The following is a 26,690-nucleotide window of genomic DNA, read 5'->3' on the forward strand; positions in this document are numbered from 1 at the left end:
CGCCAATTTAGACGATGTAAACCCTATAATATTGCAAAGGCGCCATATGGTGAAAGTGAAATACAGTACATCGACTTCGTTCTTCGGCCGCCTATTATCTCTCAGACATTGTTCGACCAGTACTAGCATCTTTGCTTGACTCACGAGCAGTGCGGTGGAAGATTGTGATAGCATAACGACAAGTGGTCGATATCTCTCAACTGGAGCGACCCAAAACGTAAGGACCGATTGACATCTTCCACATCTCGGCAAATTATTAAATTCATCGGACAACAATAATCGACATTCTTTTATCTTCATCCTCAACACCTTCACTAGCGTAGCATAGCAAAGTACACAGACGGCTCTCGATTCAGACTCCCTGCTAAGCTGCAACAGCGAAAGCTACCGTCTCTCTCGTCTTCCACGATGAGTTCTAGCTCTCCGATGGGAGTGGGTCTCATATCCACTTTTCTAGTGGAGACGACGTCGAAATGGTCTTGTGAGAGAGTATGGGATGGAGTTGATTTCACACCTTGCTTTAAAGAGAGGTGAGTGTCGCGGTCTTTCGACTTGGGTTGCTCGAATCTGCGTCGTGCTACACATCGAAGAAACTGACTCAGACCTGTATCAGATACATGCAAAATTATCCTTTACTCCTTGTCGCTCTCTCCCTCATCATTATCTTAATTTCCACTCTCCACTCGTACCTCTCGAAATCGTCAGCTAAAGGTTTGGTAACACCCGAAACTCTCATCTCACCTTCCGAACCTTCTGATCTCGCCAAACTCGAATCGGACGTCATAGTCGATGCAGTAGCTTCCAACTTGCTCCCCCCTCAACCGGCAACATCGACCGCTAAAGTCGGCGAGAAACTAGCAGATGGCGAAGCAGAGGAAGTGATTGTTACGTGGAAGAAAGATCAAGGAGGTGCTGTGAAAAAGTGGAGACATGTGAAGCTTTGGGTAGGATTACTGGGAGGTTTGGCATGGCTCGGGTTAGAGATTGCAAAAGCCGTCAAGGAAGGTTCTTGGAAAGATGTCATCTTCCCGGTGAGTCCAAGTCAGGATGACTAGATCTAGTAGTACTATGGACGTGGCTTAAGCTAACCGCTTTGATCTGTGTTAGGCTTGGCTCACCCTCCTGGCTGCATCACCCGATGCCCCTGTCACACCACTTTTGACGGCCCACATCATCCCCGCCCTTCTACTCTTCCGATCAGCCATCATCCTGCCTCACACTTCTGGACTTCAGATCGCCTCCTCAGTATATGAGATCGTATACTGGATTGCGTTGATTAGCATACCATACTACGAGACGCTCGATCGACTTTTGATTGGTGGACATTCGAGAGGGGGTGGAAGTTCAGGCAGCTATGGGGAAAAGCTACCGAAGCATTACGAAGAACCTGCCTGTAAGTGGTGATAAGAATCTGTATCAGCTACTGGTAGTACGGTTCAGCTCATTCGTTACTCTCGCAGCCCCCTTTGCGAGGGCCACTTACGCTTTCCTGCTTCCGTTTTTGATCAAGCACTATTTCACACCCGTCACCCTCAAGGATATCCCTGCGATCAGAGAGGACGACTCCGCCGCGAGCTCCACCGGCGAGTTCAGGGCGTTCCAAGCAAAGAAAGACGCGGCGTATCTGAAGAAACACAATCAAAGGCGGAACAAGAACCTAGGTTTGGATTTGTTGAGGCACTTTGCACCCGAGATTGCTACTCAGTCGGTAAGACTATTATTCCTACATTGACAATGACTTGTTCTAACTGCCATGCATTTCCAGGCTTGGGCAGTTCTGTTCATCTGTTTACAATATCTCCCTCCAACCGGACTCCGTCTGCTCTTGCAGTACGTCAATGATCGAGAAACTTCCGAGCAACCCGTCCATGTCGCCGTCCTTTACGTCGGTATGATGGTGGTCGGCCAATGTGTCGGAGTGGTGGCTATGGGTCAATCACTCTACCTGGGTCGACGAGTCTGCATCAAGCTTCGAGCTATCATTATCTCACAAGTATTCGCGAAAGCTCTACGACGAAGAGACCTTTCCGGCCAGGTCAAGAAAACAGTCGTTGACAAGAATGGGAAGACGGTCGAAGCGGCGGACGCGACAGCAAGTGAAGGCAAGATCGCCAACTTGGTCTCGGTCGACGCTTTCACGGTCGCAGAGATCTGCGCCTACATCTATTACCTTGTCTCATGTCCATTCGCAATCATTGTCAACTCGCTGCTTCTCTACAGCACCCTCGGAACAGCTGCCTTTGCTGGTATCGCCGTTCTGATCCTTCTCATGCCATTGCAGGGTGTCATCGGTCGACTCTACACCATCACACAAAAACGATTCATGTCGGCAACGGATGCCAGACTGGAAAGTATCACCGAGGTCATCGCGCATATCAAGCTTATCAAGTTTAACGCTTGGGAGGGCAAGTTCCTCGACCGAATGGGCGACACGAGATCCCACGAGTTATATGTCCTTGCTCAACGATTCGCGGTGTCCACCTTGTTCCAGGTCTTCTTCTACGCGGCCCCTGTCTTGGTCACCGGTGTAGCCTTCGGTGTTCATAGCATTGTCCTTCATCAGCCTTTGACAGCGGACCGAGCTTTCGCCTCTCTGATCCTCTTCAACATGCTCAAAGACCCTCTCGCTCTTTTCCAGGATACTCTCACTCGACTTCTTCAGGCTTACACATCTTGTTCGCGTATCCAATCGTACCTTGACGAACCGGATACTTTGAAATATCGACAACTTTCGAGACCTGGTCCAAACGATCCGAGCATTGGATTCAAAGGTGCTTATCTTGGATATTCGTTCCCGGAGGAATCACATGCAGACGAAGGTGATCCGTTCGGTTTGGGCGAGCTCAACTTGTCATTCCCCGTTGGCGATCTGAGTATCATCTGCGGGCCTGTCGGATCCGGTAAGACAACACTTGTTCTTGGACTCCTCGGCGAGACGATCCTCCTTCGAGGCAAGATCTTTATGCCGGACGACCATGCCAACCGAGACATCTGTCCCATCGATCCCTCCACTGGCTTATCCGATACAGTGGCATACTGCGCTCAAACTCCATGGCTCATTGGAGCCTCGATCAAGGAGAACATCGTATTTGGCTCAGACTGGGATCAAACGCGATATGACAAAGTGGTCGATGCTTGTGCTTTGCGACGGGACTTTGAGATCTTCGAACTTGGTGACGACACGGAAGTGGGAGAAAAGGGTACGACTTGTTCCGGAGGTCAGAAAGCTAGAATCGCCCTCGCTCGAGCTTTTTACTCACCTGCAAAGACCATCGTCCTCGACGATGTGCTTTCGGCTGTCGACGCCCAAACTGCGAGACATATCTATGATCACGTCTTGCAAGGTCCGTTGACCAAGGGTCGAACAGTAATCATGGTAACGCATCAAGTCAACCTTGTCGCCCCCGCTGCGGGATACATTGTCATGCTTGACAACGGAAGAGTGACAGCTTCGGGCAGTCCCGCAGAGCTCTCTTCGTCTGGTAACTTGGAACTGACTGAAGAAGACAATTCGGGCAGTACGACAGCTTCGACTTCGACCACACTTACCCCTACAGGCGACAACATCGAATCTCAACTGGACGGCGACGAAAGCGAAGCGCTAGAAGCTCAAAAGAAGATTGATGCGGACAAGGCGGCCAAAACGACCGAAGAAGCGAAACTTGCCAAACAACTTGTTGCGGCCGAAACTTCAGGACAAGGTACTGTCGGAATCGCGACGTATCTCCTCTATCTCAAATCTATGGGCGGTCTGTTCTTCTGGATCGCTATAATCTCGGCCTTCTTTGGTTCACACACTCTACAAGTCGTCAACAACGCTTGGATTAAAGAATGGGCGAACTCCAATGGCAATTCAGCATCATCTATCGTAGAAACCGCCAGACATGCGGTGTATGTCGACTCAAGGGCTGGACATTCGACCATGTACTATATCGGCATATATTGGGGTCTCTCGGCCGTCTATATCCTTGCTGTTGCTGCGCGTGTTGGTATCACCTTTGTGGGAGCCTTGACCGCTAGTAAGAGCTTGTATAAGAAATTGTTGAAGAGGATCTTGGGTGCAAAGATGAGGTTCTTCGATTCGACACCTTCGTAAGTCTCTTTTCTTGTCTCGCTTCTTGCTTCACACCCTCGTCGTTTGGGAACACACGATCTGGATTGCCACTTTTGAGAAGCATTTACTAATTCTGTCCAATCGCTCAGTGGCCGTATCATGAATCGACTCAGCAAAGACATGTCTTCGATTGACCAAGAGACCGGAGAAAGTGAGTACCACGGGAATATCGATTGTGCATCGCTGACGTTGAATTGCAGTATTGATGTACTTTGTCAACAACTGTCTTGCGGCTGCTGCGGTACTGGTAGTCATCTCAATCGCAACACCTCGTGAGTCGGCACTACGTTTGTTGAACATTAGACGTAGTCGGTGCTGATCGTTTTTGATTCGGCAGCCTTCCTGCTCGCTGTGGTTGTCATTGTTCTCCTTTACTGGATTGTCGGAACGTTATATGTGACGACTAACCGAGAGATTAAGCGTATCGACGTGAGTAACCCTTATTGGGATCGCTGAATGTCGCGGAGGTCATCAAGTGTAAACGTGCTGATGTTTGTCACTCAATCCAACAGAGCGTTACACGATCACCTATCTTCATCAGCTTCTCCGAGGTTCTCGTGGGCATGTCAACCATCAGATCGTATGGTGACAGTGCAAGATTCATGCGAAAGCTGTTCCACGAGTTGGACCAGAACACGTAAGTATGATGACTTCGCGTCACCACACTTTCGCTTTGCCCGCACGTAACAAGGCTGACCTTACCTTGATTGCTTTGTCTAGTCGATGTTTCTGGTATCTATGGCAGATGAACCGTGTCCTCAACAACTGGTCGAACTTTGTCGGAGCGCTCGTCACGATCTTTGCTGCCGTTTTCGCTTTGAGAAACAGGGATATGGATGCTGGTGCCGTAGGATTGCCAATCACCTATGCTTGTAAGTGACCACCTAGCCGCAAGTCCATTCAATCTGCGAATTTGATGGCTGATGGCTTTGAGTAGTGACATTTACCGAATATGTGCTCTGGGTTGTAAGAATGTACGCGGCCACCGAAATGTCAATGAACAGTGTCGAGCGTGTTGGAGAATGTAAGTTCATATTCACCAGCTATTTTCGCCGAGCCATGCTTATAACAGCCACGGACTAGATCTCGACCTCGACGTTGAGGAAGAAGAACATGAGAAGGGTATCGAACCTCCTGCATACTGGCCGACAAGAGATGGTTCTGTTGTGGTTGAAAACCTCACATGCAGATATGCCCCTCAAGTGAGTGTGACAAACCCTTCTCCCCTCTGCATAAGCGCATTGCTTACACGATGCGTTGCAGCTTGACCCCGTTCTCAAGAACGTGTCGTTCACTATCGCTCCAAAGGAGAAGATTGGTATCTGCGGACGAACAGGAAGTGGAAAGAGCAGTGAGTGTTGTGTTCCCGGCATCATCATATAACCTCAACTAACGTTCATCGCACAGCTCTCGCACTGTCATTCTTCCGTTTCTTGTTCCAAGAATCTGGGTCCATCACTATTGACGGATTCGATATTGGAAAGCTCAGTCTTACAGCTCTCCGATCGAGACTCACCATCCTTCCTCAGGGTTAGTTGGAACATATTCTGTCTTGCGGCTGCGTGTCAGATTGCTAATATTTGGCGTGTTGTGGTTCAGAGGCCCAACTTTTCTCCGGTACGATTCGAGATAACCTCGATCCATTCGATCAACATGAAGATGCCGATATCTGGGAAGCACTAGCACAATGTGGTCTGGTGGCAAAATCTCGAAACCCGAGTCGAGCGGCCAGTCGGGCTCAATCGAGAGTTGATCTCGCAGCCATCAGGAATGAAGATGATAACGACGAGTCGATCAAGAAATCTACAATGGTTAAGAAATCGAGTTCGACGACAAAGCTTGGTGATAAGAAATTGGTTGCTTTCGAGGAAGATGGTCTTGATGGTGTCGAAGGGGAAGTTGAAGAAAGAGTTATGATCAGGAGTCTTGAAGAGAAAGTTGCTGTTGGCGGAAAGAATTTCAGTACGTTGACTCTCGTCGTCCATCCACAAGCTACGAGGTCAGATCACATCTATAGACGTTACTAACATTACGCTTTTGCGAATTCCAGGTCAAGGTCAAAGACAACTTCTCGCACTTGCTCGAGGTCTACTCAAACTTCGCTCTTCAAGCTTTTTGATCATGGATGAATCAACGGCCAATCTTGATCATGCGACGGACGCTACGATCCAGAATGTCCTGAGGACAGGATTAGCCGATATTCAAATGGTCGTCATTGCACATAGGTTGATGACGGTTTGTGGATTAGACAAGTGAGTGTCTGAGCGTGCGAAGGCAGCCCAAACTTCTTTGAGTTCGGAGGTCGAAGCAGGGTCTACGTAAAGTGGTGTGGCGCGAGAATGTATGCTGATCTCGCGGACCGTTACTAGGATCTTGGTCCTTGATCATGGTGAAGTCATCGAGTTCGGAACACCTTTCGAACTCATGCAGAAAGAAGGAGGATCATTCCGAGATCTATGCAAACAAAGTGGAGAAGAAGCTCAACTCTGGGAGGTAAGTAGGAGTGTCTTTACCCTCGCTTTCCGTGTCATTTGTCTTGCCACCTGCATAGGAATGGAAGCGCAGATGCTGATGTGTGTGTGCTTGGGGATAGTTGGCAAAGAGCGTACATGAAGAGAAGGAGCGAGCGGCAGGAACAAAATGAGCTTCAGGAATGAAGGGTAGTGGGTGACCAAAAAATATAGATGGATTCGGATATCTGGTTTGATAGGAGCAGGTACTAGCGGACTGTTCAGGGGATGCCAACATAACATATCATAGATAAAACAATGCATACTTTGACTAAGACCAAGTACGATTGCAGTCGCAGAGGACGAGATCTGATACAATCTAATGTTTACTGTTGTCGATTCTAGAGATCTACACCAACATTGTACTGTAACTCGGTCGGTTTCCTGAGTTTTCCTTCGCCATCCTCAGCTCGATATATCATGCTTGTACCGACTGGTCTTGCACTTGCCTAGTCCAGAGCGCGACATCACAACTACAACCTGGAACAAGGTCTGTACTTAGCCAAAGCAAAGATGTAGATTCATATCCAATATCAACGTATAAAGCACAACTTTTCCCTTCCCTTCTGCTCTCCCGTTTCTAAGCCTTACTCCTCAAACCGCTGACCGTCAAGCCAACCTGTGTAATCTCATCCACCTTGCAAATACTGCCCTTGTATTCTGGCAAGTACTTGGCACCGGTATACGGACTGATCACGCTTGGTGATCCTTGGTAGATCGGTGTCAGAGATGCGGGACAAACGTCGAACGGTGTGAATTGATCATAAGCGATCTCGTGGGCATCTCGAGGGTTTCTAGTCCCTTGAGTCAAGACAGCTCGAGCTTGCGTGATCACTTGAGCCGCCGAAGGGTTCGAATCGATCAATCTTCGTGCGAAGACCGCAGCAGTCGCATGGTTACCCGCATCTGTGAACACCTTCATAGCGCTTCTCAGAGCAAGTTGAACATGTTGAGGGGCCAGTTGCAAGTGTGTGAAGTAGGCAGCGAGTTCGAGGTTTCGGACAATCTTGTCAGGTTCTTGAGCGACCAGACGTCGTCTCTCAACTTCGAGGGTGAGACCGATAACGTATTCTCGTGATAATTCAACAAGCGATCGGATCTGAAAATGGCCACATGTCAGCGTCAAGTTTTCTTCGCAGAACTCAATTTGCCTACGACACTGACCTCCTCTGCCTCATTATCTGTCTCCACAACGACCACCAACAACTTTTGTAACAGCGCCCTGAAAGCCACGAGCGCTTCCACGAATCTACCCCTTGCAAAGAGTTTGTTCGCCTCTGCCAACTCGACCGCCTTGATATCATCGAAAGAGTACGAAATGGTTGGAAGGACTTCTCGGATCTCTGTCGTTTCTGGATTTCGTCGGACATGGTATTTGAGAGGTGGTAATGATGGGTTGGCGGGAACGTAGACATGTGCTGCTTCGTATGATTTGAGGAAGAATGGTTTCAGAGGTTCAAAGTTGACCGCACCAACTTGTCGGTTGAGAAGCTACGAGCGGTCACTCGTCAGTAACGGTTTCATTGCTTCTCTACAAAGCTTGGCAACTCACCTGCATAGCAGACTCAAACGCTCCAGCAGCTGCGTGATCCGCCGCGAGCGGCGAATTTCTCACCCACAGCTCATCCTCGCTTACGCCGGCACTGACACCTGCACTCAAGTCCGCCTCTCCCTGCTCTTCCTCAACGATCTCTTCTTCTTCAGGAGCCGCGACAACCTCGGCATCAAGATCCCACCCTTCATCCTCATCACCGTCCTCTCCCACATCTCCGCCATCAACCTCGACATCGGCAGCCCAAGCATCCAGTTGTTCTCCGCCTTCGACTCCTCGTCCACCGCTGGACTCGCCCATTCCATCCACTCCGCCGTTCGCAAGTGCTCGGTCGAAGAAACTCTCCCCGAGGTTCTTGATGGGCCAGTTGGAATCGGACTGAGGGAACACAACGGGAGGAGGGGCAAGACTGGAGTGACCGGCATTTTGTGGTGGTGCTGGAAGATCATCCTCGGTCAAGCCTGCTTCTTCCAATATCTCCAAGGCCGTGTCGTCAAGACCGTTAGTCTTGGCAGTGTAGTATGCAAGGGGGTCTAGATCCACAAGTCAGCTTAAAATACAACGCCGGGTGCGCCTACTCACATTGTCCAGTCTCTCGCAAGACAGCAACCCGTGACTGAACGTCGCCGAGGTAGATAGAGTTCTGGAATCGAGACAAGTTGTCGCCTCGCTTGGTCGCGATGACCTGCATCATGTTGAGTTTCTGAGTGTTACCGGTGATCAGATAGAGGAAAGACAGTTTCTCAAAGTTTTTCGTCTTCTGGTATGCCGTCTCAACGATCTGTATCAAATTCATTAGCACAGAAGTCGCCAAGCACGGTATTGCACTCACCGAGTGGTTGCCCTGCTTCAAAGCAGCCGCTCCGAGCCTGTTCCACACGTCATCCCGGTCAACGGCTCTAGCCATTTCAAGCGCCACAGGCAAGTTACCACACTCGATAGCGAGGTCGAACCTGGTCTGTTGATCCTGGACGAAGTGAAGGGCGATCTCAGGATAGCCCTTCTTCTGAAGGTAACCAATGATGCTTTGTCCGACCAAGTTACTGCTTCGGATGATTTGCAGCACCTCATCGTAGTTTTCTCGGATAAGAGCGAGCTTGAATCGGTACTCTGTCGGGTCGATGGTGATAGTTCTAGGCTTGGCAGTTCGGTCAAGACAGTGGACGATCTGACCCTTCACTCGAGTGAGATAGACCGGTTGATCGAGAGTCTTGATGATACCGTTGTCACCCTGAGGCAAGGCGTATTTGATGTGGTTGAGAGTGGTGTAGACGAGGATACCGCTGTCGTCCCATGCGGCAGATTTGATTCGGATGGTCTCGTGGATCAACGCGCTCTGACTGAGAGACTTGTTGGCGATAGTGATGGTGTGTTTACTCAAGAGGGCTACCATGTTGCCGTCGGTGCTCCAGACAACATACTTGACGGGAGGTGTACTGATCTCCGCGAGAACCTTCTGTTGTTGAATATCGAAGAGAACGACTGAAGTGGGGGTGGAGAGCAAGAGAGATGCTGTTCCGCCGTAGAAGATCTCGTTGGTCTGAACGGGCGTCTTGACCGTCTTGGTGATCGAGTTGGATAGATCCCTGATCTCGATGTTCTGAGCTCCCTTGTCCAAGACCGCCAACCTGTTCCTCGCCACGAAGATGGCGCAAAGACCGTTACCGCGCTTACCGTCCGAAGGGATGTCTTTGCCGTCGGAGGCCGTAGGAGCGGTAGACTTGGGCAGTGTGACGAGCTCATAAGTTCCATTGTCGGAGGGAGATGTGACGATAACAGCTCGTTCGGCAGGGTTGTAACTCAATGTTCTGGGTTGAACCCATTGTGAGCCAAGTTTTCGCACACTGCAGATACCCTGGTTGGTACCGGTGGTGAGGTCGGCCATTCGGATGATCTTGTCCTTAACGTAGAAGAGCTGGTTGCCGGACAACGAGAAGGCGGGTCGCTCTCGCTCAAGCTTGAAGACAATAAGACCGTTGTCGTGACCTGAAAACACACGGACTTAGCCATCGGAACACATAACCAATGGAGGTTGAGATTTTCACTCACCTGCAGCGAAGAGATTCAACTCTGGATGAGCCGTCAAGACCCAGAACCTGTCCGTTTCTCTCCTGAAAGTCTGCACTGCAGTCCTCTTGGTCATATCCCAAACTCTGATTGTCTTGTCCTCACTCGCTGAGAGAATCAACTCGTGACGAGGGTGGAACAATGCCATGGAAACCTGGTTGAAGTGTCCTCGACAACTATCAACTTCCCAAGCCTTTGTCTCTGACATCCTCCAAAGTTTGACTTGTCGATCATCACCGCAAGACACAATGAGAGGGAGGGTAGGGTGGAAGGAAGCCCAGTTGACTCCGCGGTCGTGACCTTCGAGAACGTATTTGACGACAGCGTCAGTGTTGCCAAAGAGATCCGCTTGACCTTGGTTGGCTCGAGCGACCTGTTCCTCGAATGACATGGGTGCTTGAGAAGCCTGGTTCTTCTTTCGGAGACCGGAGATATCCCACACTCGGACAGTGAGATCCATAGAGGCGGAAACAACAAGATCATCCCAAGGATGGAATTGAGCGCACCTTCGGAGGGCAAACTCACATCAGCTTCAACTCCCCCGGCGGTCAAAAGTTATCCATATTGATGACACTCACATGATGTAGTGGTTATGTCCCGTCAAGATGGCGATACATGTCCTAGATTGCCAGTTCCAAATCCTGATAGTCTGATCATCTGAAGCCGAAATAATCCAGGGATACTCTCTGTGAAAGAAGACAGTTCGAACATAGTCGAGATCTAGCGGAGGATGCGAAAGACGATTGAGCACAACGCGTCAGGGATGCTGAAGAACAGGCAAAGTCGAATAACTCACGTCCTGTCAAGGTGAAAAGACATTTCCTCTGCTTGTAGTTCCACACTTTGATCTTGTAGTCATCACCACCAGAGACGAAGATGGGTTGTGTAGGGTGGAAACATATTCCTCGGACGGGACCTGTAGACACGACATCCAGCGGGATCAGCTCGGGACTTCGACTTCCACCCCAACATCCCTCCCGCCTTATAACAGCCTCGTCTCCTTCCATTCCCACTAGAAGTCACCAGCCCCATCCCTGATCTCCTCGACGCGAAGTGGGAATCCTTATAGAAACAGATACTCACCATCATGCTCATCATATCGGTCTACCAACGTCCCCATCTGATAGTTCCACAATTGGATCGTACCATTATGCAACGAAGCGGCGAGCAGAGGAGTTTTGGGGTCTGAATGTGAACATCAGTCAGCTTTTGACCTATACTGTGTTTCTTGTCTATGGCAGAAGGACCGAGTGACTTACGAAAAGCGATGTTCTTCACTCGGGGACTCTTGCTCTCAAACTATCGGACAAAGACGTAAGCACGTTCCACCTTATCTACATTCGCCCAACGCAGCTCACCTTAGTAAGCATCTGCATCTTGCCTGATTACACCTGCTTCACGTCTATATCTAATGCTCCAAGCAAGGGTAGACCGAGGCGCTTTGTGTTGAAGCCGGTCGCGTAGCTGGTACTTCCTCCGGTGTTTGATTTCGTGACCAGGGGGAGGCGTTACGCGGCGTGAGGGAGAAGGGTATAGAGCTTTTGGTCGGAGAAGATAGGCAATTGAGATGTTGATTTTGGGACCGAGAAGAGGTAGGTGTGTATAGCACTCCATCCAACGTTGGTGAACGAGCGAGTGAGAGTGAGCGACGTGACGTGGTAGTTGGTGCGTGGTGACAGAAGGACGTGCCAATGAACGCCTCGAATCGCTATCTCCGCATTTCTCCGGCCCTTCTCACACAGTGCTATCCCATAACATGTGGCACAGTTCACCCCATTGTGCACCCAATAGCAATAACATTATGCTTATTTGCCTATGCATCAATTGTCCGCTTGTCATATCACTGTGCAAGGGCACTCGACCAAATGCATCACATGTATCTATGCACTACTACTGATTCCATCTTCTTCTCCTTTGCTTTTCCTCTTCAGTCTGTCCTGTCTCATCTACAGATCCTCCCTCTTCGCCTTTGTCTTCGCTTCTGCGCTCTCCTTTGCCAAATCACTGCTGATCTGACTAGCATGCTTCCTCACCAGACTCTCCGCCACCTTCCTAGCTCCCAATACTCTCTCTTTCAAGTCATCTACGTACTCTCCCGGTGTCTCGGGCGTGGGTGTAGCACCGGCAGCTCTAGATGCTGCTCGAGTTGCCGAATGGATCGAGACGCTAGCTTCAGATTGAAGTGAGGCGAGGATGCTGGAACCAGAGGCTAAGGCTTCTGATCCTGCTGAAGAGCCCTGAGACGCCAATGCCGAGATGTAGCTCGATGCCGAAGACGCAAGAGGTGTAGGGGCAGACACGAAGCCGAGAGCTTCCTGAATCTGTGTGGCCAGGAGAGCAGCTTGATCCGTGACTACAGCAGCAGCAGAAGATACGCTGGACGTGGCCGCTCCGTAAACTGATTCAGCGTATTCCAAAGGCGACTCAGGCGAGGGTGTGACTCCAGCGGCGCTCTTCACACTTCGGGTGGCGTCATGCACATTGTCACCCACGACACCGTACACGGACGCCGCACCACCGGCAACAACGTTCGCGATGGACTCGAGGTATTCGTTTGGGGTTTCAGGGGAAGGGGTACCGCCGACGGCCTTTACGGCAGATCGAGTAGCATCGTGAATAGCTGCCGAAGCATCGGAAGCGAGCGAAGCAGCGCTTGCACTGGCAACGGAAGCAACAGAGGCAGCCGAGTTGGTCGCGGCGTGATAGGCGGACTCGACATGTTCGGAGGGAGAGTCGGGTGAAGGAGTAGCACCGACCGCAGAGATCACTGATCTAGTCGCTTGGTGAGCAGCCTCACCGGCGACCGAGGCGATGGATGCAGCACTGGCACTAGCAACGGACGCGAGTGACTCGGCATGTTCCCTAGGTGACTCCGGCGATGGTGTGACACCCACAGCCTTGAGGGCCGATTTAGTCGCTTCGTGAACATTAGAGGTAGCGGCACCGTAGATCGACTCTGCGCTCTCGCTGGCAACATTGTAAGCCGATTCAAGGTGCTCTCTTGGCGACTCGGGAGAGGGTGTACCACCGACTGCCGAAACAGCTGAGCGAGTCGCGTCGTGGATACCAGAAGAAGCTGCGTCGATGATCGATTGAGCGCTAGCCTTTGCTTGATCGATGACACCAGTGGTACTGGGCGTCGCTTTTCCTGCGGCCTGGTTCAACGCATCAATCACCTGATCCTTTCCTTTGCCGATAATGCCTGCTGCGCCGCCCAGGGCTGCTTCAGCACCGGCTCCGACCACGGGCAAGATCGAAACTCTGCTAGGCTCAGCCGATACAGCCTGTCTGGCTTCGATTCGGTCGAGAGCGGTTCGCTTGAGGATTCCAACTCGAGCTCGGAACCCCTCGTGGAAGTCATCAAGCTCGGTCTTCAGCTCCGAGATAGGCTTGAAAAGCGAGAGATCATCTTCGAGTGCTACATATTTGGTCTTCCAAGCATCCGAGACTGTTTGTAAGCTAAAGTTACACAGTGTGAACTCACGTTTCTTGACTTCATTGTACTTGTCCCAGTCCTTAGTAGTGATACCATGACTGGCAGACAGCTGTACATAGATTCAGCTCTGATCCTCTTCCAAGTCAGCCGCGCAACGACTCACCTTTGTTGCCAGATCCTTGTACTCCTGCCCTAAAGCCTTGTCCAAGGCAGCGGACTGCGCACCGACTACAGACTTGATCTGTTCCACAGTCTTCGTCTTCTTCGTATCGAGACGTAATTTGATCTTGTTGACGACATTCTTCACCCTTGCATCTGCCTGTTCGCTTGACTTTCTGACCTGTTCTTGCGTGAGAGTAGGCGACGAAGTGTACAGCTTGTCAAGGCCTTTGATGACATATTCGATCTCTCGTTCGATCTCCGATCTCAAGTTGGAGGCGAGGAGGTTGACGTCTTCACTGTGGAATTGATCTTTGATGGCTTTGATCTACAATAAAATGAGGAAGGAACGAAACAACATGAGCCCATTTGATCCTGCTGCATTCAGAGTTCCGATCCGTATTTTGTATTTACCTCTGTCTTGGCAGTCTGCTGACCCTTCTTGCCTTGCTCATCGACTCTTGATCTGATAGCTTCTCGTACCCTATCAATCTCCTCCTTTTCCGTACCCTTGACCTTCTTTTCCTCGCTCAATCGCTCCTTCTTCTCCTGTTTAGACTCGTTAGGAGGAGGGAGAGGAGGTTCCGGTTGCTTCTTGGCCAGTTTTTCAGTTCCGGGGACATGGACATCAGCAGGTCGACCAGATTTGCTAAGGTCATTGTAGTAATCGTCCATCGAGCCCCGCTTCTCAGCAGCGTGAGTCGCGCCAGTAGGCAGGAAATCGGCGAAGATGGAGAGGAAGGATTTGGGTGTGATCGGAGAAGGGAAGAAGTAGTCGACCGCAGGTTTGACGTAAGGCACATAGAGATGTTTAGCGTACAGTGCGGTGTAAGGGGCAGCAGCGACCGTCGCTTTCTTCACGTAAGGACCGACGTGAGGGTCGAGATGAGTGCTGTAGAGCTGATACACTTGGCTGCAGTGGGGTGAGCAAGGACGGAACACTGATGTTGGGACGCAACTTACGCTTTCAAGACGACCCAAGCGTGAGACAGTCGAGCGGCAGCGATCTCAGCAGCCTGAACAGCTCGAGGACCCAAGATCTGAGTTGCGATCCGCTCTGCTTCTTTGCTGAACCTGTGAGCATGGGGTTTACTCCATTGGAAAGCCTGGTACCCCTTTTCCGACGACACCTTGTATCCTTTCTTCGCGTAGTTGCCAGCATGTCCAGTAAGTGGGTGCGACGAAGCATAGGCGTAAGATTGGATTGCCCTGTTCGAGATCTGGTTGAAGTACTGCTTGGCGGTTGCGATATGAGGGGAGGAGAACGCTGAGACCCGTGTAGTGTAAGGGTCAACGAAAGTGTGGTATCTTGCCTTGAGGTAAGGAATGTGAGGTTGGATGAATGTCAAGTAGAACTTTCTAGCAGCTCGGATTGCGTTGTTGACGATGGGCTTGACGGGACCGTTCCAAGCTTGCACACTAGCGCTCTGAATTTTGGTCGTAGTGGGTCCAATGACATGTCGATATGCTGGGGACTTGGCGAGACGAGCCTGTACATCGCCCAAGACAGGGTAGACATAAGGCTGCAAGATCTCTCGATGGTATACGTTGGCAGGGTAGCACAAGACAGGGTGAGATTGGTGCGGAGCGTAACCGAGAGGTGAAAGGACGTATTTGTTCAAGTTTGAGGGAGCTCCAGGAGGAGGACAGGTGATTGTCGATGCGATAGAGATGAGGATAAGGAAGGGCAAAGTGGTGATGACGGATAAGATGCTCCATGGATGTCTCTTGACGGTCGCAACGGCCTTTTTCGATTGAGCCTGGGTGGATGTCAGTTGCTTTCCTATCCGCAAGATAGGGTTGAGATTCACCTTGGTAACAGCTGCTGTCTTGGAAGCGACGGCCTTGGCTTGCGCCTTGACATCGTCCGATCTGCTCGCTACTGTTGGCCCATCCTGAAGAGCGGATGATAATGACAACCGGTCAGTGGCAGCGTCAAACGATTTGTTGCATGACGACTCACGTAGAAGGTGGGGTTGGGCTGAGTATCGAAAGCGGGTTGACTTGACTTCCTAGCTGTTGGGGGAACAGGCGTCGAAGGCACTCGTCCGAGGGTTGGAGGCTCTGAAGCCCTTGGCTTGGGTTTCGACATGGTGATGTGTGTCGATGGATGTGAGGTGTGAGATATAAAGGAGTGGTGAATATATAGATGATGTAGATGTGGGAAGTGGTGGTTGTGATGCCGAGAGTGGAATGGGAGGAGAGACACCCGTCAATTCAACGTCATCATCATCATGCATCACATTGCGTCTCATATGTGGAGGGACCACTCAAGAGATTATATCGGGTATTTCGCTGTGTTGCTGACGTAACATTGCAGATGATCTACTGATGGTGCCTGGCAGCATCAAAGACGGAAGGAACGTGCGTGATATCGTTCGTTGACTTTCAACAAAAAGATAAATATAGAAATTATCTTGGGAGGGGGAGGGGAAGTAAAAGATGTAAGATGTCTGTGCTGTTAGTCACCCACTTGTTTGACTTACAATATCACTTGTGCTTCCGTGCATATCGCTTCCTCCCACCACGAAGTCCGCTCACTCGCGAAAACCACCTACTGTATTCGCAGCTGACGACAACTTTGGGATGACGGCAATGTCGAGTTGCTTTCCGTAATCCAACAGCCTTGTTCATGGCCTCACACGACTGCTGACCCCCTCGACGACCCACGCAAGGCCGAGTACACCCTCACGATGAAGTACGGCAAAGAGTTCCAACAGATCTTGGAAGATTCTTCTTTCCCGCCTGAATGGAAAGCATCAGCCATCGAATATCGTCGACTGAAAAAGCTCATCAAAGATGTAGTCGCCGAGCTCACCTCCATGGGGCTGTCCCAAGATGTGCTGCACAAATTGCTAGTCACGGAGGAAGTACAGGGGGATGGTGCTATCCCAGCTCCGGAGCAAGAGTTGGACAATGAGGATGTACTCGAGTTTGAATTCGAGAGCGAGGAAGGAAGTCCCGCTACACTTCGCAATGGAGATGCCTCGAAGGTCCATCATCACGAGCCGAAAGAGGTCATACTGGATCCTGTTTATGAACATGAGGAGGAAAACGTCACTCTTCCCGGAGATAGTGATCATCCACACAACAAGAAGTTTCGACTTCGACTACTATCTGAGACTTCACAAGCACGAGCGCTGACGGGCAACACTCAACATCAAGAAGGACCCTTGCGACCCATCAGTGTCGCTGATCTCATAACAGCGCGAGAAAAGCATGACCAGTCGACCTCTCCGGAGCACTCAGAGGTACGAGACCAGGAGCAACAGAAAAGAGGAAGACGGGTTATCAGGAAAGCAATTTTGGATGGCCATGGGGGTGCGAAGGCGGAATACGTGCTGACTGGTAAGTTCACTCAATCAAGAAATGTCACTACAGTTTGTTAATCATCCTTTGATCAGGTGATCCCTCGAAACCTATACCACAGCTCCGACTTCACTTGTCCACTTCACCTTCTCCAGACCCATATTCGCACTCTCCCTCGCCATCCCCTTCAACCGACGAAACGGATACGGAGGACGAAGGTGAAAGCGATGAGCAGGATACAGAGCAGGGCGTAATCCAGCAGCTTCCTCAATCTACGCCTCGACCATTTCAACGACTACGAAGTCCCGTTCTCCCGTCAAGTCCTACTCTCAACAGAATGCGTGCAGCGAAATCACCAATTTGGGCCATCGCGAGTGGCGCCGATCCCGGCAATGGTATGGGGGACCTTTCACTGGGTAAAGCTGCTGTAGAGGAACTACCCCCTTCCATCCGCCCTATACACCATCATCCGACGTCAACGCATTCCGATCTTTCTCTCAATGAATCCACTTCCGTACCTATCTCCATCCCTACCACCGAGCGCGACTTTGTCATACCTCTCTCGTCCGACTTGGCATTCTTCTCACTCCTAACTGTGGCTCTCACATCCCTCTCCAGCTTCCACACGAAACAACAGACCACATTCCGTGATTCAGTTGAGTCCCTCTGTACTTTGGTATCACGGTCCATCTCCCCGCAATCGAATATAGAGGTACTACCAACACCCTTCACACCATCCGGCAATAATACGACTATCGCTCAACCTCGAATACGCGCACCGTCCTCCAAAACTTCGAGGAAAGATCTCTACGCTTGGCGAGAAATTTTCACGTTATGGATCGAGGCTGAGATCTTCGAATCTTCCGCCGAACGGGATAGAGGAGAAAGAAGTGTAGAACAAGCAGAAGCTAGACTGCAGAAATTCGCGAATGAGGTGATCAAGCGAGGATTGGGCGATAGACGGACAATGAAGGGGAAGCGTATTCGAGAAGCGTGGGAAGAATTCCTCCGCTTGAACGTGCTATTATTGGATCTCAAGAGGTTCCAAATAGCCAACATCAATGCGGCGAGAAAGTAAGCTACGTCATCTTCGCCACACAAGGGAGACCCGTAATAGCTGATTAAGATACGTGCAGGATATTGAAGAAGCACGATAAGCGCACTGCATTGACAGCTTCTGCTGGATTTCCCGATTTCGTCAAGTCAACCCTATCTGCTCGTATGGACAAAGATGGGAATATATCCACCTGGGCATTCTACAGTACCTCGTTACCGCACATACTGCTCGCCAGCTTGACCAACACCTTACTTCCGTAAGTATCGCATTGACTCTCTTCGTTCTCCGCTCCGGTCGCATACCATATCCCGCGACGGCGCTAACAGACCTCGTGGTGATGTGTTTAGTATTCTACCCAGTTTGGACGATTACGCTTGTCTGATTTGCACATCTATCGCCTTCAAGCCAATCAGACTCAACTGTGGACATCTATTCTGCGTAAGATGTCTTGTCAAAATGCAAAAAGCCGGCAAAGCCGAATGTCCCCTATGTCGATCGAAAGTCGTCTTACTAGCAGACCGAGGGTCTTTAGATCTAACAGTGATGAAGTGGGTTCCCTTCGCTCTCTCTATGTGAGGTGAGAGTTGTCGCTGATACCGCGCCTCTCGGTCGCAGCTTTATGAAAGAATGGTTCCCGAAAGAGGTGAAAATGAAGCAGAAGGAGAATGAGATAGAAGCTGCAAAGGAACAAGCCTTGGAGACGGGTATGGATACTCGATGTATAATCATGTAATCATTTTTGGGTCATCTACCAGACTACATCCGCACTGGACGACAATGTGAGTGTCCTCGTTCAATGTGTCCACATGAAGACACAGCGAGGATATCAATAGCTCACATTCACTGCATCCTTTTCGCCCGTACAGGTACGGGGTGACAGTCTATATCCTTCGTTTGCTCATGTTGGTCGAAGTAGGAGGGATATCGTCCAGTGATAGACGAGAAAGGAAGACAATGGAGAGGAATAGTGATGAGCGCTTGTCGCTATGATGTCTTCGACCGGCGTCATTGCCATTTTGCCTTGAGTCACTTGAGGTATTATTCCCTTGGGAATGAGTAGAGACGCAAAGGACATCCGTAAAGACAACCATATTGATCCCGGTGTGTGTGTATATACCTTTCAAATAGACACACACTACCTGGCTTCTGGAGAGGTCGTCATTGCAAGCTTTCGGTATTTCAGTAAGAAGGCTGCACGGAAGAAAGGATGTCGTCGGGCCCAAGCATACATGATTAGGGTTGAGAAAAGATCTTCAAATATCCCCTCACGTTTGGTTTCTCCCCTCTCTCTTCCCCCCGATTACAGAGACCACATAGTCACTGCCAAATAGCTAGACACAATTCCCGTATCACCTGAGAGACAACAACTTCAGCCAAAACCGTGACCGTTACCGTCCACTTTCCAGACAACATGCAAAGCACTTGCAACACATCCTCAACACACAACAATCAGAGTGTTGAAGCAAAGTGAGCATTGAGTAGCATTTTCAGCCATCTCCAGCATCACTCTAGAATCTGCTTTTTGCAAGGATAAGGTACTGATATTGGTTTTGTGTCAGTTATCTTCGCGTTCGATCGTATCATAGTCAAATCATCAACTCCTACAGGGTAACATACTTGGAGCCAAATGACGAAACTAGTTTCAAATACCAACAAGGCCCTCGAAGGTGGATCTCTTGGAATGTTGAAAACAATAATTCTTCCACATGTTCCATATCTGAGCGGCATACCAATGTAACTCAACACTTCCTAGTACCAGGTAGACGTGTTTTCAATAACCCTGATGGGTCCAAGGTACTACTGAAGGTGGATTTTGCCAATCTACCCAGAGAGTCCCGGTAAGTCTAGATGTCATCAGTTCCAAACCTGTTGTGTGTGTGCAGAACCAGCTGACACTTTTCATTGAAGCCATTGGCGCAGACCACGCGTTGACTGGGACGGCTGGTACAAGCGAGACATGCATTCATCAGAAAGACCAGATTTTTGAAGAGTGAAATCTCATTGGTGTTTTTCAGGGAAATGCATGAGTCAGGCAAAGCAACATGTTCATAGTTGGTATTATTGGGATGGAAGATGATTCACTTACCTTATTGTGGTTTTAATACATCAAATGCAGAGATATTAGACCATTAGGGATTCTTTGTGATTCAGACACAACAGCTGTGGACATACCTTCCAATATCTTCCATTAATGTACAAGCACTGCTTGTTGATAAGCCCAGGGTTTCCGAATGCCATTTTTCATGACAGGACCATGCATCCCCATTGCAGTTGGTGTCATCATTCTATCCTTCTACTCTATTCTCCTTGTTTGTCCCCTAGGAAGGAGTTTCAGCATGAAAGCAAGTCTTAATAGGAAACATATATGAAAACTCACAAACCATTTGTTTTACTGCAAACCTTTCATATGGAACACAATGATATATCATACTGCATCACATCCTGGCCAAGTAAACTAACCCCTGTGAGGTCATGGTGGAAATATGAAACTTCCAAGGCTCCTTGATCAAAGGATCAGTACAGTGTCCATTTCTGAACCAATGATATATAGTACACCCCAGAGTCATTGCCAGCATCAAGTTTGCCCTCAGTAACACCAAATTTGACCAACCAACAATCACCCTCACTGATTACAATAAACACCAACACTATCACCTACTACCTCAGCAATTGCACATCCCAGCCCACACCACATCATGTCATATTACAGCGAAAGTGGCAAGTCTACTGGCAAGTCTACTGTTCCTCCCACCAACTCCACCATTCAGCTCAACACAACCCCATCTATCTTGTACAATGATCAAGTGCCTAGTCGCCCTACTCAGGCACATGTCTCTTGTGACTCCACTACCAACAATGGGGAAGACATTCCGATGGATGTCTTCAGTCAAGTGACTGGAGTCAGAGCTCAAGAACAATCCACTGCAGACTACCCATCCTATCCTCTTCGCACCTATGGTAATCCACATGAGCCAAGGGACATGAACGATGCTTCTCTAGAGGCTGGCGATGATGTCAGTACGGAACCACGATCAAGAACTAGATCCAAACCTTGCTTCACCTTGCTCCCAGAACCGGGATCTAGGTGCAATTGCCTTGCATTGACATTGTACACTGGTTGTGCAGCGGCGATTGGCACAGGTGTTGCAATCATTGCAGTGAGGGGTTATTGTGACAGGAACCATGCAGAATGGTGTCACAAAACTCTCAAGGGTTGATAGTCAAAGGTTGTCATCTGTCCCCTGTGCTACACAATGATTGCCCCCCTGCTACTTTTCATCTCTCCTCTTCGCTTGAAACATCTGTATTATTTGTATCCATCCTATTTCAATTTCCATTTGACACCTTCTTTTTCCCTCACCTATACCCTATATCACCATTCTTGCAAATTTGCCTTTCTTGACCTTTTTTCCCACTGGGTTTTTGGTCAAGAAGGTTTTTACTCCAACTTGTACTTTTCGATTCATGGTAGCTTGTTGCCAGTGAGAACCCCTTATGTCATATATGTCCTACTGCCCAATACTCTGATTGAGTTCACAAGCCTTTAAGCAAACACAATTGAGACGAGAGGGAAAAGGCTCCTGACTCCTGATCAGAGTATTTCACTGCCAATTCTGTTTCACTTTGATTGAGTGTCCTCATCACCTCCTGAAATGGATGGAGTCTGGGAACAAAGCAAGTCTTTAGATGAAACTTGTTTGGAAAACTCACAGACCTTTCATTCTGATGCAGACCCCTCATACAAGTAAGACATGTCACCAGGTTGTCTGCTTCTGCATTGCAAGCTACTTGCCTCATCAGACCCAAATGATGTCATAGTGGGATGGTGGGCAGGAGGTTTTCCATCCATGATAAATAAAGGATCTACATACACTGTTCATGTCTAGAGTGTAAGAGTACAAGACACAAAGAGTGTGTTTATTCCAAGAACACGCTTGGCCCCTCAGAACTTGCCAAGTAACCATCACCATACATCCCTTCTCACATTTCACTACCATCTGCCACCACATCATTCAAATCACTTCACATCATGCCCTCTGACACCAAGCACAGCAAGTCAACTGTTGGCACCACAGCCAGCACCACTGTCAACAACACTAGACATGGTGGTCCAGTCCGGTACAATAGGGCTGGACACCTTGTTCAAGGCAGCGGCAGAAGCAGCACCTACCAGCACGTTGGTGACTCTTCTTTTGCGACTGAAGGTTCAGTGATCACAACTCCCAGACAAGCTCACCTCCCTGCGGCAAATCGTCCGGAACGCAGCTCCATCAGCCTGGCCTCAACCACCTCTGGTGGTGGTGGTGAAAGGTTTTATGATGCCCTAGAGACGCAAGAAACCTCCATTGAAGGCCGATCAGATGGACCTCCTCCCACCTATGCGCAAGTAGTTGGACCAACCGCCACAGTTGCTCCCCTTGCCCTTGACCTTGAAGCTGGTGGTGGCGATGTGAGCTTGCGGCCACAACAGCGACAGCGACAACCATCACGCCCCAGCTCAGGTCGTTCTTGTTCATGTTCAACCAGTTGCAAGGCGCTCACTCTTGTTTGTGTGGTCTGCGCAGCTGGAATTGCCACAGGTGTTGCTTGCGACATAGAGAGCCACCACTACTGTCCCTCGTACAGTACGTAAATGTATTAGTTCATAGTACAAGTGACTCTCCTCCCCATTCGTCTTCAATATTCATTCATTCCTCATTTCTTTCTCTTCACTCATTCTCACGACCCCAAAGATTCCCCATTTGCCAAACCTATTCCCAACCCCCAATCAATCAATCCCATTACCCCTGAATCACCACAATCTCTGCAAGGTTTCACTACTTGACCTTTTTTCCCACTGGGATTTTGATCAATGTGGGTTTCCCCATTCCCCACTTGTCATTTCCTTTTATGGCTGTTCCTTGTTTATAAGTTTCATACCTTCGGTTCCGTCAATCTCATGTGAATAGTTGTGATCGTAGATCATGGTGTGCTCAGGACCGAATGTGCTTGGGGGGATAGCACCTAAGACTCGTCCTAACATCCAACCCCGTGGCATTTTTACTCATCCTCCCTTCACGGTTCTCACAACCGGGCAACTCACACAGACTGCGAAGACAGGTAGCTGTGTGTCATCGTACTTGAGCCGCCCATGTGAAAGTTAGAAACGCAGTCGCCACGAAGATAGTAACTAATGGCACTTCAGTGTTGGTGGATTACATTCCTGCTGGCCCTGTTGCTCTTGCACCGTGGCATGTGCTCGCGATTAGATATCACAAATGCGCCCTGCCCCGACGATCGAGCATTAGATGCGAGAGTTCGTGGCGTAAACGTACAAATCTTCATCTCGTATCTCGTCATACTGTATGATACAAACCCACACTGTCCACCCATGACTCTCATCAAAGCATTTCGTATCGTCGGAAACTGTGATATGAGCTGTCAGCGTGTACTCCACATTTTCAGAGACGGCAGCAACTCACGTATAACCCAAGAACGCCAGATCCTTTTTGGCATCCCCACCTGTGTCTGCACCCGTAGGGACTTCTGGAACTTGATCCAGCTCGTCGGTGGGGAAGTAAGATGTATCTGTGATGGATCGAAGATGAGGGACGAAGGGCGCATCGATATCTCGGATAGTAGCCCAATCGACGCCATAGAAGAACTACAATATAGTCGAGAATCAGCAAAAGGCACACGGCAATAGGCTGGACGTGAGAAACTCACGGGATGAGCCTTGAGCTGCTCGACTGTCAATCTCTTTTCAGACTCGCAGAGCATCCTGTGAGTTTACTTTAGCAATTGTACGGATGTCGTTCAGTACCACGGCTACTCACCGTCTAATCAAGTCTTCCGCCTCTCGACTGAGATGCACATCATCCGGGAAGAAGAGGTGATTTCGCCAATCTATGATCTTTCTGTACACATCGTGGGCGTTCTCAGAACAGAATGGCGGGTATCCTAGAGTAAGTGTTAGTTAGTATCGATTTGAGAAGTATTGTAAGAAGTGTATAACCTACCGACAAGACACTCGAACATGATCGCTCCTAATGACCACCAGTCACATTCCTTTCCGTAACCTTGTTGCAAGAAGATTTCAGGGGAGATCTAAAATCCACCAGAGGACATCAGCATCTCCTATCCGATTCATCTTGCCGAGCATTCGGCATTGCGGGCTTTTTACCTGCTTAACTCACATAGTCTGGAGTTCCAACTGTCGAGTAAGCCAACTTCCTTCTATTGGCCTTCCATGTCATGATATCCTGTTTGCTCGTCATTGTCAAGTTGATAGCGTTAACCATGACACTGTTCCTCGCTCCGTTATTTCCCCCAGCTTGAGATTGTCTAGGGTTGTTGGAGACATCGCCGCCACCGAGCAGCTTTTGGTAGTATGCTGAATCGTGTTGCTTGTGGAAACCTGTTGAAAGACCGAAATCGGACAGCTTGATGTGACCCAAAGAGTCGATCAGGATGTTATCAGGCTTGATGTCACTGTGTCATGTCAGGGCAATGTCAGCTTATGCAACTAAAGCCACTGAATTGTCCAGCTGACTTACCGATGGATAAAGCCCAGATGATGAACCGCTTCAATGGCAAGGATACACTCCGCCATATAGAACTTGGTCACATCCTCCGAGAAGGTATCGTATTTGATCAACCTAACGGACTCTTATCAGGAAATTGTACCAGAGTTTTCAAGCGTAAGCAGCGTCACTCACATCGTCATCAGATCACCACCGGGTAAGAACTCCATGACGAGATAAAGGTATTGCGAATCTTGGAAAGAGTAGTACAGCTGCACAACCCAAGGCGAGTTGCTCTCAGCCAAGACATCTCTTTCGGCTCGAACGTGCGCAAGCTAGCACAGGACAGTACCATTAGCATTGCAACTTCCTTGCTATTATGGCGTGCTGCTCACTTGATCCTTCTTGAACATCTCATTCTTCTTCAACGTCTTCATCGCATAGATCTTGCCCGTATCGACCTTTTGAGTCAATCTGACTTCTCCGAACGCTCCCTTTCCAATCACTTTGACAGTACGGAAATCCTCGAGACCGATTCGTGTTCGTCGAAGACGCAAGTAGCTGAGGGCGAACGAAATCAGATTACGAGAAGGAGCACCAGACGCCGATCAGTGAACCAGGACAAGACACACAGGTGGAGGAAAGAGTGAGATTGAAGCAAGATAACGTCAGTCTCGCTTCACAGTAGCTTCTCAGCAGACTCACTTTGACTCTCTTCGACCCAACGCCAAAAGTTGTCTAGCTTTGAGACTATCCGGGGTCAAAGCGTCCGCCGCTAGTTGCTTTTCAAGCGCGGTCCGTCTATGGAGGACGAGAAAGAGAAGTGTTAGCTGTTATGACTTTCAGTGCGACTGGAACGAATCTCGTGGAAGCGTCCCATGTGAACCTTTAGCGAAGCACACTACGTCAGACAAGGGGAAGAGGTGGTGGACGTCCCTCCTTGCCCGATCTCCACCAAACCATTACCAGATCAAGCTCGTCTCGCCAGCCTCCCTCACCAAACGCACGACACATCTTCTGGACACCCAAATAGCTCCACTACAACACTCACCTCTCTTTCCTGCCTACGACACCTTCCACCGCCTCCTTATAGAACAACTCCAATTTCATCTTCGCAGCCATCGCTTTCCCCTGCGTCGCCTCTCCAAACTGATTCGGTCTTCTTTCGAAATAAACGTAATCGGGTCCTTTATCCCCTCCTGCTCCTGCTCCTAGAGGAGGACTGAGAGAAGGGACACCTTGACCTGGACCTTGGACGGAAGTGGCTGAACCTGGTTCACCCAAGTTAGGTTGGGAGATTTGAGGTACGTTGGGCATGGGCGAGACACGTCCCCCTGCTCCTCCGGCGCTTGGGTTGAGCATGTTACCACTACCGCCTCCGCGTTGCTGTTGTTGAGGGTCCGGGAAATACGATGGTCCGGCTGATTGACCTTGTTGAGGTGGTCGATACGACATGCTGTGGAGCTAATAAGTGGGGTCGATGATATGCGTGGAAGGGATGGTCTCGTGCGCAAGGTAAGGCGTCCTTTGATGAGCAACTTGATCGGTTGAGGCAAGGTCCAGCCTCGTTGAAAAGTTCGAAGAGAGAAGTCTGTTGAAGAAGGCGACCGATTGCGAGCAGGTTGAGGAGAAAGACGAGATCAGTCAGTGCGGTTGATCAATGCAGACTTGTGAACGAGGTGATTTGGACAAAAGACATAAAAAGGTCGCGTCAGGGAGATCAAGTGAGGAAGTCAGTGCGCTCATTCACGCGTACGGTGTACGGTGGTGGGGTGACTGTATGCCGGTTCCCAACCTACTATTACGGCATTACAAATCAACGGCTATTGGAGCTTATTCGGTCAATTACAACCGAATTGTATTAAAGTACAGCACAACGATCGGCACCGTACTACGCTGATGAGTAGGAATACTTCGCATGCTCTGCTGCCTCGACATGCTTCTCCCCCAGCTCCAGGGTTGTGCTGCTAGCGCTCATTTGCT

The 26,690-nt window shown here is 49.6% G+C and overlaps 5 protein-coding genes across 5 annotated transcripts; 2 read left to right on the forward strand and 3 right to left on the reverse strand.

The window, feature by feature from the left end:
- Nucleotides 1–408: 408 nt before the first annotated feature.
- Nucleotides 409–6,758, forward strand: CI109_103814 (uncharacterized protein; the record flags this gene model as incomplete). The annotated part of the gene is made up of 18 exons (XM_032001686.1): nucleotides 409–530; nucleotides 614–1,031; nucleotides 1,108–1,393; nucleotides 1,461–1,708; nucleotides 1,766–4,092; nucleotides 4,204–4,265; nucleotides 4,315–4,386; nucleotides 4,452–4,543; nucleotides 4,627–4,751; nucleotides 4,835–4,986; nucleotides 5,052–5,138; nucleotides 5,198–5,316; nucleotides 5,378–5,465; nucleotides 5,522–5,644; nucleotides 5,714–6,076; nucleotides 6,165–6,366; nucleotides 6,484–6,607; nucleotides 6,708–6,758. The coding sequence occupies 18 exons, from the start codon at nucleotides 409–411 to the stop codon at nucleotides 6,756–6,758; spliced, it is 5,061 nt and encodes a 1,686-aa protein (XP_031863849.1).
- A 446-nt stretch (nucleotides 6,759–7,204) lies between these two features.
- Nucleotides 7,205–11,619, reverse strand: CI109_103815 (uncharacterized protein; the record flags this gene model as incomplete). Its single annotated transcript, XM_032001685.1, has 11 exons — nucleotides 7,205–7,723; nucleotides 7,789–8,115; nucleotides 8,177–8,709; nucleotides 8,759–8,957; nucleotides 9,009–10,162; nucleotides 10,226–10,749; nucleotides 10,822–10,963; nucleotides 11,040–11,159; nucleotides 11,327–11,428; nucleotides 11,503–11,542; nucleotides 11,602–11,619. The coding sequence occupies 11 exons, from the start codon at nucleotides 11,617–11,619 to the stop codon at nucleotides 7,205–7,207; spliced, it is 3,678 nt and encodes a 1,225-aa protein (XP_031863848.1).
- A 570-nt stretch (nucleotides 11,620–12,189) lies between these two features.
- On the reverse strand, nucleotides 12,190–15,930 carry CI109_103816 (uncharacterized protein; the record flags this gene model as incomplete). Its single annotated transcript, XM_065967373.1, has 6 exons — nucleotides 12,190–13,788; nucleotides 13,843–14,166; nucleotides 14,253–14,751; nucleotides 14,802–15,598; nucleotides 15,650–15,733; nucleotides 15,802–15,930. The coding sequence occupies 6 exons, from the start codon at nucleotides 15,928–15,930 to the stop codon at nucleotides 12,190–12,192; spliced, it is 3,432 nt and encodes a 1,143-aa protein (XP_065823445.1).
- Nucleotides 15,931–16,531: 601 nt separating this feature from the next.
- On the forward strand, nucleotides 16,532–18,937 carry CI109_103817 (uncharacterized protein; the record flags this gene model as incomplete). The annotated part of the gene is made up of 5 exons (XM_032001683.1): nucleotides 16,532–17,186; nucleotides 17,243–18,221; nucleotides 18,284–18,460; nucleotides 18,552–18,752; nucleotides 18,820–18,937. The coding sequence occupies 5 exons, from the start codon at nucleotides 16,532–16,534 to the stop codon at nucleotides 18,935–18,937; spliced, it is 2,130 nt and encodes a 709-aa protein (XP_031863846.1).
- Nucleotides 18,938–23,585: 4,648 nt separating this feature from the next.
- Nucleotides 23,586–26,162, reverse strand: CI109_103818 (uncharacterized protein; the record flags this gene model as incomplete). Its single annotated transcript, XM_032001681.1, has 11 exons — nucleotides 23,586–23,610; nucleotides 23,667–23,848; nucleotides 23,911–23,965; nucleotides 24,021–24,144; nucleotides 24,204–24,291; nucleotides 24,381–24,675; nucleotides 24,741–24,842; nucleotides 24,903–25,042; nucleotides 25,103–25,268; nucleotides 25,413–25,508; nucleotides 25,759–26,162. 11 exons carry the CDS (start codon nucleotides 26,160–26,162, stop codon nucleotides 23,586–23,588), a joined length of 1,677 nt encoding a protein of 558 aa, XP_031863844.1.
- Between the last annotated feature and the right edge of the window lie 528 nt (nucleotides 26,163–26,690).

Source organism: Kwoniella shandongensis, chromosome 6, assembly GCF_008629635.2.
Source record: "Kwoniella shandongensis chromosome 6, complete sequence".
Lineage (NCBI taxonomy): Eukaryota > Fungi > Basidiomycota > Tremellomycetes > Tremellales > Cryptococcaceae > Kwoniella > Kwoniella shandongensis.